This window comes from Mustelus asterias, chromosome 8 (genome assembly GCF_964213995.1).
Source record: "Mustelus asterias chromosome 8, sMusAst1.hap1.1, whole genome shotgun sequence".
NCBI classification, from domain to species: Eukaryota; Metazoa; Chordata; class Chondrichthyes; order Carcharhiniformes; family Triakidae; genus Mustelus; species Mustelus asterias.
The window spans coordinates 119,213,615-119,226,597 of NC_135808.1; the positions used below are offsets into that span (position 1 = coordinate 119,213,615).

General features: G+C 47.3%; 1 protein-coding gene across 5 annotated transcripts in view; it reads right to left on the reverse strand.

The window, feature by feature from the left end:
• Nucleotides 1-12,983, reverse strand: part of LOC144497493 (choline transporter-like protein 3) — a 133,644-nt gene that overhangs the window by 63,997 nt on the left and 56,664 nt on the right. For all 5 annotated transcript variants that reach the window (XM_078218843.1, XM_078218842.1, XM_078218841.1 and 2 more), the window contains exons 7-9: nt 8,370-8,459; nt 6,802-6,926; nt 1,702-1,888 (exon numbers count right to left, since the gene is read on the reverse strand). In XM_078218843.1, coding sequence (XP_078074969.1) covers nt 1,702-1,888; nt 6,802-6,926; nt 8,370-8,459 — 402 coding nt within the window. The remainder of the gene's footprint in view (nt 1-1,701; nt 1,889-6,801; nt 6,927-8,369; nt 8,460-12,983) is intronic.

Sequence of the window (12,983 nt, forward strand, 5' to 3'; positions counted from 1 at the left end):
AGATACACGCATACATTAATACCCACACACATTCACACACACTGACAGACGGATACATGCAGACACACCATGCACACAACATACACACACAGCACACACACACAGGTACACAGACACACACACACACAGCCATAGGCGCAGACACACAGACACACACACACACATAGATACATGTGGTAAACCACTGTTAGCTTATTGCCTGTGTGTGTGTGACATGCCTGGGCATGCCCCTGCCGGCCCTGCCTGGGACTCCTCCCCCCCTGGTCCAGGTATAAAGGTGACTGCTCCCAACCCCCCCTGCCTCAGTCGCCGGACCAGTTCATCAGCATGGGTGTGCTCCAAGTCTTTTGCTAATAAAAGCCTATTTGTTCTTGCATACAAACTAATCTTTGCTTGATTGATAGTGCATCAAAACACACACACACACACACATGCAGACACCATGCGCACAGGCACAAGCACACAGCATGCACACACAACATACACAGATAAACATGTACACACATGCACAAGTGCACACAGACACATAAGATGTGATATTTTACTTTTTAAATTTGTTTTTGGAAAATGTGCATTGGTGACAAGGCCACCATTCACTTCCGTCCCTAATCACCTGTGAGGTGGTGATGGCTGAGCCATCTTCTTGAGCTGCTGCAGTCGATATGGTGTGGGTACACGCTGAGTGAAGACAGCAGCTTTCTCCCCTAGACGGGCCCCGAGTGAAGCAGCTGGGTTTTAGTAACAATCCTGTCCTTTCACCATCATTATTACTGAGACGAGCATTTTATTCCCGATTTATTAGTGTATTGATTTGAAACTCCCCCAGCTGCTGAGGTGGGACTTGAAGACTTGTCTCTGGAGCATTGGACCAGGCCTCAGGATTAATAGTCCAGTTACCTTACAACTGGGTTCCAAATGGCTGAAAAACGTCACGCTGCTCTTTGACATGCTCTGGAGAATGGTTCTCCAAGCTCCTTTGGATATTCCAGATTGAGGTACTGACGCGCGATTGATTCACACGGGAGGCTAGGACGTACCCGGGAATAAAGGCTTTTATTCACGACAAATAGGAGCACACTACTTAACAATATTATCCCAGACTAAAGACTACTAGGAAGTAGCAGTGACCTTTATACTCCTGTAAGAAGGCGGAGCCGAACGGAGTGTACCACATAAACAGTAATAACAGGTGGAACACCCCAACCCAAACCCCAACAGTAACAAGAGTAACATATGTATAAGTACCCATAGTGGTAACCATCTATGGTTCACCACAGGTACCACACTCAACCTAGAAGGCGATGGCCTAGTGGTATTGTGGCTAGACTATTAATCCAAAAACTCAGCTAATGTTCTGGGGACCCGGGTTCGAATCCCGCCACAGCAGATGGTGGAAATTGAATCCAATAAAAAAAATCTGGGATTAAGAATCTAATGATGACCATGAAACCATTGTCTGAAAAACCCACCTGGTTCACCAATGTCCTTTAGGGAAGGAAATCTGCCGTCCTTACCTGGTCTGGCCTATGTGTGACTCTCCAGAGCCACAGCAATGTGGTTGACTCTCAACTGCCCTTGGGCAACTAGGGATGGGCAATAAATGTTGGCCAGCCAGCGACGCCCATGTCCCATGAATGAATAAAAAGAAAGCTCCAATGGTTTTAGTATCAACACACTGGTATCAGTGATACAACCACTCACCTGCAGTACCCAGACTCAGAAGCACGGCCACCCAGTATATCCAGAATAAAGTGAGGATGATGAAGGTCCACACTGGTTGGAAAAGTAAGAGAGGAACACTCGCGAACAGGTTACTGGCGATCCGGAACAGCTGGATTGTCAGACCGATCCTTTTCCACATTACCAAGGTCAATGCTATAAGGATCACCTGCGGAGACGATGAATCTGTCAGCACAATAACCCGGGATTAACCTGCCAAAGCCAAGTGCTGAGGACACCGGGAATCTGAAACAAAGAGAGAAAGAGCTGGAAATACTCAGCAGGTCGGGCAGCAACTGTGGAGACAGAGACAGAGATGCTCTTCCGACTGAATTGTGGGAAGTTCAAGATATAATTAGTGTTGAGCAATGTGAAAATGGAAAGCGGGGTGTCCGTACAGCACAGGGCGCTGGGACAGATTAAATGAAGAGCGGGGGTTTCATTCAAACAACCTGCAAAATAACGGACACAAAACAAAATGGGAGCTGAGGGCGTGATCTAAGCTTGTTGAATCCAGTGTTGAGTTGTAATCCTCCGCTCTCACTGGTGGAGGTGGGAAGGTCATGTGATTAGGCAGGATGGTGGTGTACCGGAAGCCCGCCACCTTCCTGCCTCCCCCAGAATTCCGAGCGGGAAGGCCCACGGTCAAACCTCCTGCCCGCCATCCACGGAAGCCCTTAAGTGGCCAATTAATGACCACTTAGGGTTTGCATCCTGCAGCCACTGGTCAACCCAGCTGCAGGTGAGCCTGTTGCCATGCATGGCAACTAAATCAGCGCAGCCAGTTTGTCACCTCCGGGGGAGGTGGAAACCCATCCGACATTGGGAAGGTGGGGGGGGGGGTCACTGAGAGTTAACCCCCATTATCCATACTGTTGATGCCCCCCCCCCCCATACCCCTTATCCTGTGACCATCCAGCCTCTCACCACATTACTTACCTGTGGCCTGGGTCACTCTGCAATGCTGGGACTCCAATGCCTGTCCTTCCTGCAGTAGCTCCTGCCTCTCCTGTGGTGCTGCTGAGCACAAAACCCACTGGCCTCCGACCAGCTGACAACTTTTGGTAGGTGAGACGCCCAGGTTGTGAATCTGTGGAATTCACGACCCCAAAGCGCGGTGGATGCTGGGACAGTGAGTAAATTTGAGGAGGAGTTAGATGGATTTTTAATTAGAAATGGGCTGAAGGGTTATGGGGAGAAGGCAGGAGAATGGGGACGAGGAGCATATCAGCCATAATCGAATGGCGGAGCAGACTCGATGGACTGAATGGCCTAATTCTGTTCCTATTGCTTATGAACTTATGAACACCCCTCTGGGTCCTGATTCCAAAGGGGAAGCCTGCTGGTGGCCTCTCCATTGCCTGATTGGCTTGCGTTCTGAAGTGTCTTCCTGAATAGAGGCAAGCCGGTCTCCAGCCGACAGACAAAAGCTGCCACGCCTCAGGGTTCTGCTCCTGCAAGGCTGCAAGGTGCACAGTCTAAAGATGTGGAGCTGTTGCTCGGACATTTACTGAGCTCCATTAGAGCAGGCCAAGGATAGAAAGGTCAGAATGAGAGCGAGAGTAGAGAACCGGAATGACAGGAAGTTCAGGGTCAGGCTTACGGACCGAGTGGAGAAAGAAACTTGTACTATGAGAGCCCCAAACATACTTCACAACCAACCACCTTTCCTTGCAGTTCAGTCACTTGTTGTGCACACAAACATGGCAGGATTCCACAAACAAAATGGGGATAAATGATCAGCTGAGGCATAATTACCCGGAAACTAAAACAGGTGGGAAAGCAAACTGCAATGAGGAAATTAGAAATTTACAAATGGATGTGGATAGGTGAGGGGAGTGGGCTAAAATCCGACAGATGGAATTTAACGTGAATAAGTGTGAGGCTAACTGTTTTGCTCAGAGGAATGGAAAGGCAACTTGTTATCTAAATGGAGAGAATTTTCAAAATGTTTTGGTGCAGAGGGATCTGGGTGTCCTCATGCACGAATCTCAGAAAGCTAGTATGCAGGTGCAGCATGTAATAAGGAAAGCAAATGGAATTTTGGCATTCATTGCTAATGGAATAGAACATAGAACATTACAGCGCAGTACAGGCCCTTCGGCCCTCGATGTTGCGCCAACCAGTGAAACCAATCTAAAGCCCCTCTAATCTACACTATTCCAATATCATCCATATGTTTATCCAATAACCATTTGAATGCTCTTAATGTTGACGAGTCCACTACTGCTGCAGGCAGGGCATTCCACGCCCTTACTATTCTCTGAGTAAAGAACCTACCTCTAATACCTGTCCTATATCTCTCACCCATCAATTTAAAGCTATGTCCCCTCGGGTTAGCCATCACCATCCAACGAAAAAGGCTCTCACTATCCACCCTATCTAATCCTCTGATCATCTTGTATGCCTCTATTAAGTCACCTCTTAACCTTCTTCTCTCTAACGAAAACAACCTCAAGTCCCTCAGCCTTTCCTCATACGATCTTCCCACCATACCAGGCAACATCCTGGTAAATCTCCTCTGCACCCTTTCCAACACTTCCACATCTTTCCTATAATGCGGCGACCAGAACTGTACGCAATACTCCAAGTGCGGCCGCACCAGAGTTTTAGAATGGAATAGAATGTGAAAGCAGGGAAATGTTGTTACAACTGTATAGGGCATTGGTGAGACTGCATCTGGAGTCCCGCGTACAAATTTAGTCCCCTTACTTGAGGAAGGATGTAAATGCATTAGAGAAGAGGTGGTTCAGAGGGGGTTCACTAAGTTGATTCCAGGGGTGAAGGGCTTGTCTTATGAAGAGAGATTGAGCAGTTTATACTCACTGGAGTTTAGAAGAGTGAGAGGAGATCTACTTGAGGAATATAAGATGCTGAAGGGGATTGACAGGGTAAGACGTAAAACGGACGTTTCTCCTCGTTAGACATTCTAGGACAAGAGGCCATAGTTTTAGGCTAAGAGGTGCCAGATTGAAAACACAAATGTGGGGGAATTATTTCATTCAAAGGGCCATGGTTCTGTGGAATTCTCTACCCCGGAGTGTAGTGGATGCAGGAACACTAAACAAATTTGAGGAGGAGATGTATAGGTTTTTAATTAGTAGCTGGATGAAGGGTTATGGGGAGCGGGCAGGAAGGTGGAGATGAGATCGTGATGAGATCGTCCATGATCATATTGAATGGTGGAGTAGGCTCGAGAGGCTAAGTTGCCCACCCCTGCTCCGAGTTTTATGTTCTTACGGAAAGCTCCACACTTCTTCTTTGATTTGTACCATGGGATTTTATTTACAACTACCTGGCGAGGCAGATTAAGTTTTGATTAATATCTCTTCCAAAGGCTCACACTTCTGATTATGCAGAACTCCTTCAGTATCAGCCAAGATTATAGGGTCAATTATTTCCTGGAGTGGTGTTTGATCCAATGACTTTCTGCCTCAGTGGTGAGAATACTGCATCAGCACCCTCTTGTGGCCATTTGGGTATTTATGTATACAAGTCAAACCGGGTTAAACTCATTCAGTTGGGTGTTAGAATTCAGTGGCAGGAATTTTACCGGCACACCCGCCCCAATTGCGGGGGTGGGCGAGGCTCGGAGAATGGCATTCTCTGTTGGACTCGGGCGGGATCGTACGAATCTTGGGCGGTAAAATTCTGCCCAATGTGTGTGTTTCAGATTTTTCTATCCTGCAAAGATGTCACACGTACTACCATTGAGCCAGGTATAAATGGAAATTAAGCAAAGGTGAACACAGCCATCCACTGTGCCTGCTGTTAAAATAAATTGCATCGCAGTCACTTTACTAGGACCCCCAAACTGATACCATGAGTTGGCCAGCAATAGTGTCATTGTTTTTATAGGTACGGTTTACATTGATAAATGGAACTTTGTGGAAACAAAATACAGGGGGAAACATAGAAACATAGGAGATAGGAGCAGGAGGAGGCCATTTGGCCCTTCGAACCTGCTCCGCCATTCATTCCGATCATGGCTGATCGTCCAACTCAGTAGCCTAATCCTGCTTTCTCCCCATAACCTTTGATCCCATTCACCCCAAGTGCTATATCCAGCTGCCTCTTGAATACATTCAATGTTTTGGCATCAACTACTTCCTGTGGTAATGAATTCCACAGGCTCACCACTCTTTGGGTGAAGAAACGTCTCCTCACCTCTGTCCTAAATGGTCCACCCTGTATCCTCAGACTGTGACCCCAACAGGATGTTATTCAATACTCTGACGTTGTTACTGAATGACATATATTAAAACGTGGAAAACCCCTTGTGCTCATTGACTTAATCTTTATATTTTCATTAAAGAGCAAACTAAAAAATTGAACTTCTAACTGTAATCACAACATGTTATTTTAGCATTAATCAGAGGGAGGGGAGTGGGTAAATATTTGGGATTTTTTTGCAAAATTCCGATCCAGGATCTGCGTTTGTTTAGTCCCGACCGTTCTAGATGGGTTCATGACCTGAGCATGAATGGTCACATCTGTACATGGGTGAATCCCATCTGTTCAATTCAGATTTCAACTCTGTGCTGTACATTTACCCCGGCACACGCTCTGATATATTAAAAATACAGATGTGAAATGTTCCAACTGAAGTAAAATGAACAATTTTTTGGGTGGCACGGTGGCACAGTGGTTAGCGTTGCTGTCTCACAGCCCGACCTGGGTCACTGTCTGTGTGGAGTTTGCACGTTCTCCCCGTGTCTGCGTGGGCTTCCTTCGGGTGCTCCGGTTTCCTCCCACAGTCCGAAGATGTGCGGGTTAGGTGGATTGGCCGTGCTAAATTGCCCCTTAGTGTCAGGGGGACTAGCTAGGGTAAATGTGTGGGGTAACGGGAATAAGGCCTGGGTGGGATTGTGGTCAGTGCAGACTCGATGGGCTGAATGGCCTCCTTCTGTACTGTAGGGATTCTATGATGATGATATAATTGCAGACCTGAGGTTGGCAGTGAATTGATCTGAAGCCTCTCTCACAGATGTGGCTTTTCTACAACTCGACAGCTTCCGGTGGTTCAATGCAGTCTCTCAAATCGTTAATAACCCAGAAGGGTTTCTATTTTTGGTATCTTACCGATATGATGGTGGTGGTAATAGCAAATCCCAGAAGCGCTTTTGTGTTTTCCTTCTCTGTTTCCAAGACTATGTTGGGATCATTCATGTTGTCATAGTACAGCCACCACAGAACACCCGACACAACTAGACAAACAAGATACATCACAGCAAGATGAAAAGGACTTTAGAGAGAATGGAATATCTTCACGCCAACATTTGTGCTCTGTGCTGTGTGTCATATATTCAATATATGCTGCTTTCTGAGATCCAGATTTTTTTGAATATTTTATGTGTGTGCATGCACGATGTGTAAATGTATCTGTGTATATGTGTTGTATGTACATGTGCAGCATGCATGTCTATGTTGTATGTGTGAATTGATTTGATTTACTATTGTCACATGTATTGGGATACAGTGAAAAGTATTGTTTCTTGTGAGCTGTTACAGACCGCTGTAACATACCGTTCATAGAGTACGTAGGGGAGAAGGAAAGAAGAGGGTGCAGAATGTACTGTTGCAGTTACAGATAGGGTGAAGGGAAAGATCAGCTTAATATGTGAGAGGATCATTCAAAAGTCTGATGGCAGCAGGGAAAAAGCTGTTCTTGAGCCCGTTTGTTTGTGTTTTCAGATCTTTGTATCGTTTTCCCGACAGAAGAAGGTGGAAGAGAGTGTGTCCAGGGTGCGTGGGGTCCTTGATTATGTTGGCTGCTTTTCCGAGGCAGCGGGAAGTGTGGACAGAGTCAATGGATGGGAGGCTGGTTTGCGTGATATACTGGGCTACGTTCACAACCCTTTTCTTGTGTGTTCATGTGTATGTATGTGTGTTGTGTGTCTGTGCGTATGTGTGTGTTTGCGGGTGTGGATGGAACGTTAGGTCACAGCCTTACAAAGCGAGCCCAGGTGTAGAACATCTGCATCTCATAGATCGCACACTGGGGCCGCCTTCCAAAACAGAAGTGTCAAACAACATGATTAGAACAATCTAGTTCTCGACCAGCAGCGAGCAAGGATCTGATGAAGCCAGCATTTAAAGCCAACATCTTGCCTTCTCCCACCATGCAGCTCACCCCAAGGATGTCAATTAGACCCACAATCCAATTCAGACTCAGGCGGTGGGACTGTCGCTCCGCAGCGCTGAGTCACAGCGTGCGCCCAGGCCATATTCTAACACAGCCCAAATACCAAGCAGCTGGAGCAAGTGGGTGTGGACACTTTGTCAGAATTTTCGATTCCATCCAATGTCCTTGTCCAGAATATTCACCAGCATTTCCTCCTCTCTGATGCCTTTGCAGCATTTCCTGTTACCATTTTCACCTCTTTTCTCCCCTGAATTCTTTATTCCGCTGCAGAATTTTAACAAAGGGAAACTCCCAAATAAGCTGGAAAGAAGTAAACTGAATGTTCTTTCTGGAATAGGAACGTGCTGCGTCCCCTCATTCACCTCAGGATTCATAGCATCCCGGAAGGCTGCTCTTTCCTACTATTTGGATACTTTGACCTTCCAATCGGACGGCTTCTAGTGGGAAACGTCCTCCCGTCCCTACAATGTGAACGATGAAACTGGTTTAAAATAGAAGCACTTACACAGCAATCCAAAAATGACCAGAGCAATGAAGATATGGACCAATAACGTGGCGATAAATCTGAAGACAACCACCATGATGAAGGAGAGGACTGTGGGATAGAGAGAGAGAGTCACTCTGACTGACGGTCAGCATGTTCAAACTATCTAAAATTCCGATTTCCATCACTTCAGTAAAAATCAATGGTGAATGTAAAACAGGTTTTCCAATCCGCGCCCACATTTTCCTTTTCGAAAATTGACACTCGATCTCCCTCTCTTTCCAGATGTTAATGCGGCCTCCAGGCTGGATTTAACTCTCCCATTTCCCGCAGCCATTAACCTTACAGCCTCCGAAGAAAATCGATTGTGCCTGTTGGTGAATTGGAGGCAGTTTCATGGTGAAGGCCTGTGTCCGGAGGGTGGTGAACCTGTGGAATTCGCTACCACAGAAAGTAGTCAATCTTTTTGGCTCAACCGACTAAACTAAATCAAACTAATTAGGGGATAAATTAAAATGGGCCGCTCCCAAAAGGGAGGGAAACACCCGAAACAAAACACAAAGAGGAAAGGAAACTTCAAACATCAAATTAAAAATGTGATTGAAAGGGTTGATAACGCACCCCAGCCCCTGCGGTGCCCGCGAACACTGCATGCTCCCTCTCCAGGGACACCCGGCCCCAAATGTAGCCGTGGTAGCGGGGCAGACAGTCGGGTCGGACAACCCCCTCAGTCACCCACTGCCTGGACCTGTCGATGGCAAGCCTTGCCAGGCCCAGGAGCAGGTTCACGAGGAGATCCTGTGCCTTCCCCCGCCCCTCTCCACTTCGGGTGTCCTCAGATCAGGAGCGTGGGGCTGAAGTGCAAACAAAACATCAGTAAAAAGTTTTTGAGTAACACTAAGTCTAACTAACACTAAAACTAAAACTAAGTCTATAACATGAAACATAGACATGGTCCACGAACTCCACAAGATTGCAAAAAGGGCGTGTTTCTTGGTGAACTGGTACAGAAAGTAGTCGAGGCCAAAACATTGGATGTTTTCAAGAGGCAGTTAGATATAGCACTTGAGGCGAAGGGGATCAAAGGATAATGGGGGGCAGGGGGGAGGGGGGGGAAGGCAGGATTAGGCTATTGAATCACATGATCAGCCATGATTATAATGAATGGCGGAGCAGACTTGAAGGGCTGAATGGCCTCCTCCTGCTTTTATTTTCTATGTTTCTGTGTCCATTGGAAAGTGGGTACAGGAGCATAGGGGGTCATTTTAATCTATAAAACGGGTGGTCAGTCACTATTGCCAATCTTGCGCCTGGCACTAAAGGTTAAGGTGACTCCAAGGATGCAGAAGTAATCGAAGACATCAGGTACTCAGGCTCTTTATCAGGAATGTTCAAACACCGGCCCAAAGTCCAGGTGCCTCAGCTCCATTTGTGTTTGTATGGCTTGTCCCAGTTTGAATTATGTGGGGGTGGGGGGGGGGGAGGTGGGAGTTGGGAGAGCAGAAGTGAATTAACCCAATTTGTCTCCCAGGAGGGTAATGAAACAATCATATCTGACACTGAGCCAAAGGAGCAGAAATTAACACAGGCCAACAGAAACCTTTCTCTAACGTGGTACTTATAAGGAGCAGAGCAAAAAGCGGAGAGACAAAGTTCAGAAGATATGGAGCAGAATTAGGCCATTTGGCCCATCGAGTCTGCTCTGCCATTCAATCATGGCTGATACGCTCCTCAGCCCCATTTTCCTGCCTTCTCCCCATAACCCTTTAACCCGTTACCAATTAAAAATCTGTCTAACTCCTCCTTAAATTTACTCACTGTCCCAGCATCCTCCGCACTTTAGGATAGTGAATTCCACAGATTCACAACCCTTTGGGAGAAGTAGTTTCTCCTCAACTCTGTTTTAAATTTGTTACCCCTTATCCTAAGACTATGGACAAGGTTTAAGGAGTTATCCTAATAAGGACAGCTAGGTTAGTTAGTGGGAAATATGAAATTAATTGCAACATTGATGTTAATTTTATACCACAGTTGTAAAGCCGCAGAGGGGAAAGTTAGAGCATTCTGACACTGTATTAATGTGAATTTACAACCTCACTTCTGTAATGATCTATGCTGCCAGCAGAGGGGGCATGTTTGCATCGAGTCAATCTGGGCAGGAGAGCGGTGTAAAGGTACCAGCCACTGGCACGGCCCAGTGCACCACCCACTGGAACATCCAGTGCACCACCCACTGGCACATCCAGTGCACCACCCACTGGCACATCCCAGTGCACCACCCAATGGCACAGCCCAATGCACCACTCACTGGCACATCCAGTGCACCAGCCACTGGCACAGCCCAGTGCGCCAGCTATTGGCACACCCCAGTGCACCACCCACTGGCATAGCCGAGTGCACCAGACACTGCCACATCCCAATGCCAGTGTAGACCAGAGTGGGTGGGTGTGAATGTTTACAAAGTGAGATGGGTGGTTGGGGGTGAGGGAAGGGCAGGTCGGGGTGGGTGGGGCGGGGATGAGGGTGTGGGTGGGGTGGGGGTGTGGTGGGGGTGAGGGTGTGGGTGGAGTGGGGGTGAGGGTGTGGGTGGGGTGGGAGTGAGGGTGTGGGTGGGGTGGGGGTGAGGGTGTGGGTGGAGTGGGGGTGAGGGTGTGGGTGGGGTGGGGGTGAGGGAGTGGGTGGAGTGGGGGTGAGGGTGTGGGTGGGGTGGGGGTGAGGGTGTGGGTGGGGTGGGGGTGAGGGTGTGGGTGGGGTGGGGTGGGGTGGGGGTGGAGTGGGGGTGAGGGTGTGGATGAGGGTGTGGATGAGGGTGTGGGTGGGGTGGGAGTGGAGTGGGGGTGAGGGTGTGGGTGGGGTGGGGATGAGGGTGTGGGTGGGGTGGGGGTGGAGTGGGGGTGAGGGTGGGGGTGGAGTGGGGGGGAGGGTGTGGGTGGGGTGGGGGTGAGGGTGTGGGTGGGGTGGGGGTGAGGGTGTGGGTGGGGTGGGGGTGAGGGTGTGGGTGGAGTGGGGGGGAGGGGGCGTCGTGGCCAGTTTCTGGGTTTATGGTCTGTGTTTGGAAACTGGTAGCTGATTGGCTGGTGAGCATTTCCTATTAATCTTACCTAATCCAGGAAATAAACAGCTGAGTCTTATCTCCTTTTGAAAAGTAAGATTTCTTACTGCTAGTAAGATGTTTTATGTGTTGGGATCATTAGTGAGGTTTCTCACTACTTGGAGAAGTTTATTAATAGTATTAATTGAATTTAAATTCCTCCAGTTGCTGTGATTGCCATTGTTGCCATGGCCCCAGCTTTCTTGCCACCCGTGAAAAAAACAAATAAGAGTAGCAAAGAGGGAGTACAATAAGAGCCTGGCAGCCAATGTAAAGGGAATCCCATCGTCTTCTATAGGCACATAAATAGTAAAATGGTGATTAAAGGACTAGGGTCATTGAGGGACCAAAAAGTGATGGAGACAGAGTCCATAGCTGAGGTATTAAGCGAATACTTTGCACCTACCAAGGAAGAGGTAAATAGAGGGCTAGAATACAAAAGCAGGGATGTATAAGGCTCTGGTCAGACCCCATTTGGAGTACTGTGAGCAGTTTTGGGCCCCAGATCTAAGGAAACATGTGCTGGCCTTGGAAAGGGTCCAGAGGAAGTTCACAAGAATGATCCTTGGAATGAAGAGCTTGTCGTATGAGGAACAGTTGAGGACTCTAGGTCTGTACTCATTGGAGTTTAGAAGATGAGGGGGGATCTTATTGAAACTTACAGGATACTGCAAGGCCTGGATAGAGTGGAGAGGGTGTTTCCACTAGTAGGAAAAACTAGAACCAGAGGGCACAAACTCAAGCTAAAGGGACGATCCTTTGAAACAGAGATGAGGAGGAATTTCTTCAGCCAGAGAGTGGTGAATCTGTGGAACCCTTTGCTGCAGAAGGCTGTGGAGGCCACATCATTGAGTGTCTTTAAGACAGAGATAGATAGGTTCTTGATTAATAAGGGGATCAGGGGTTATGAGGAAAAGGCAGGAGAATGGGGATGAGAAAAATATCAGCCATGATTGAATGGTGGAGCAGACTCGATGGACCGAGTGGCCTAATTCTGCTCCTTTGTCTTATGGTCTTATGATGCTACCCAGGTCATGGTAAAAGAGGAGGCAATTCTAACAATAGAAGGGTTTATATTTGATCAGGAAGTGGGTTTGGATAGGCTGGCTGAACGTAAAGCTGGCCGGATGAGATGTATTGAAGGATAATGAGAGAAATGAGAGTGGAAATTGTAGAAGCACTGGTCATAATTTCTCAGTCTTCCTGAGACACAGGGGAGGTACCAGAGGATTGGAGAGTTACAAATATTACCTACTGTTCACAAAAGTGACTAAAGATAAGCCCAGCAAATACAGGACAACCAGTTTAATGTCGATGGTGGGGAAACTTCTTGAAAAAACAATTCAAGACAAAATTAATAATCATTTTGACAAATGCAGGTTAATTAAGGACATCCAGCATTGATTTCTGAAGGGAAAATCATGTTTAAGTAACTGGAGTTTTTTGAAGAGGGTTGATGAGGGTAATGCTGTTGATGTGGTGTACTTGGATTTCCAAAAGGCATTTAATATAGTGCCACACACAGACTTGTGAGCAAAGGAATA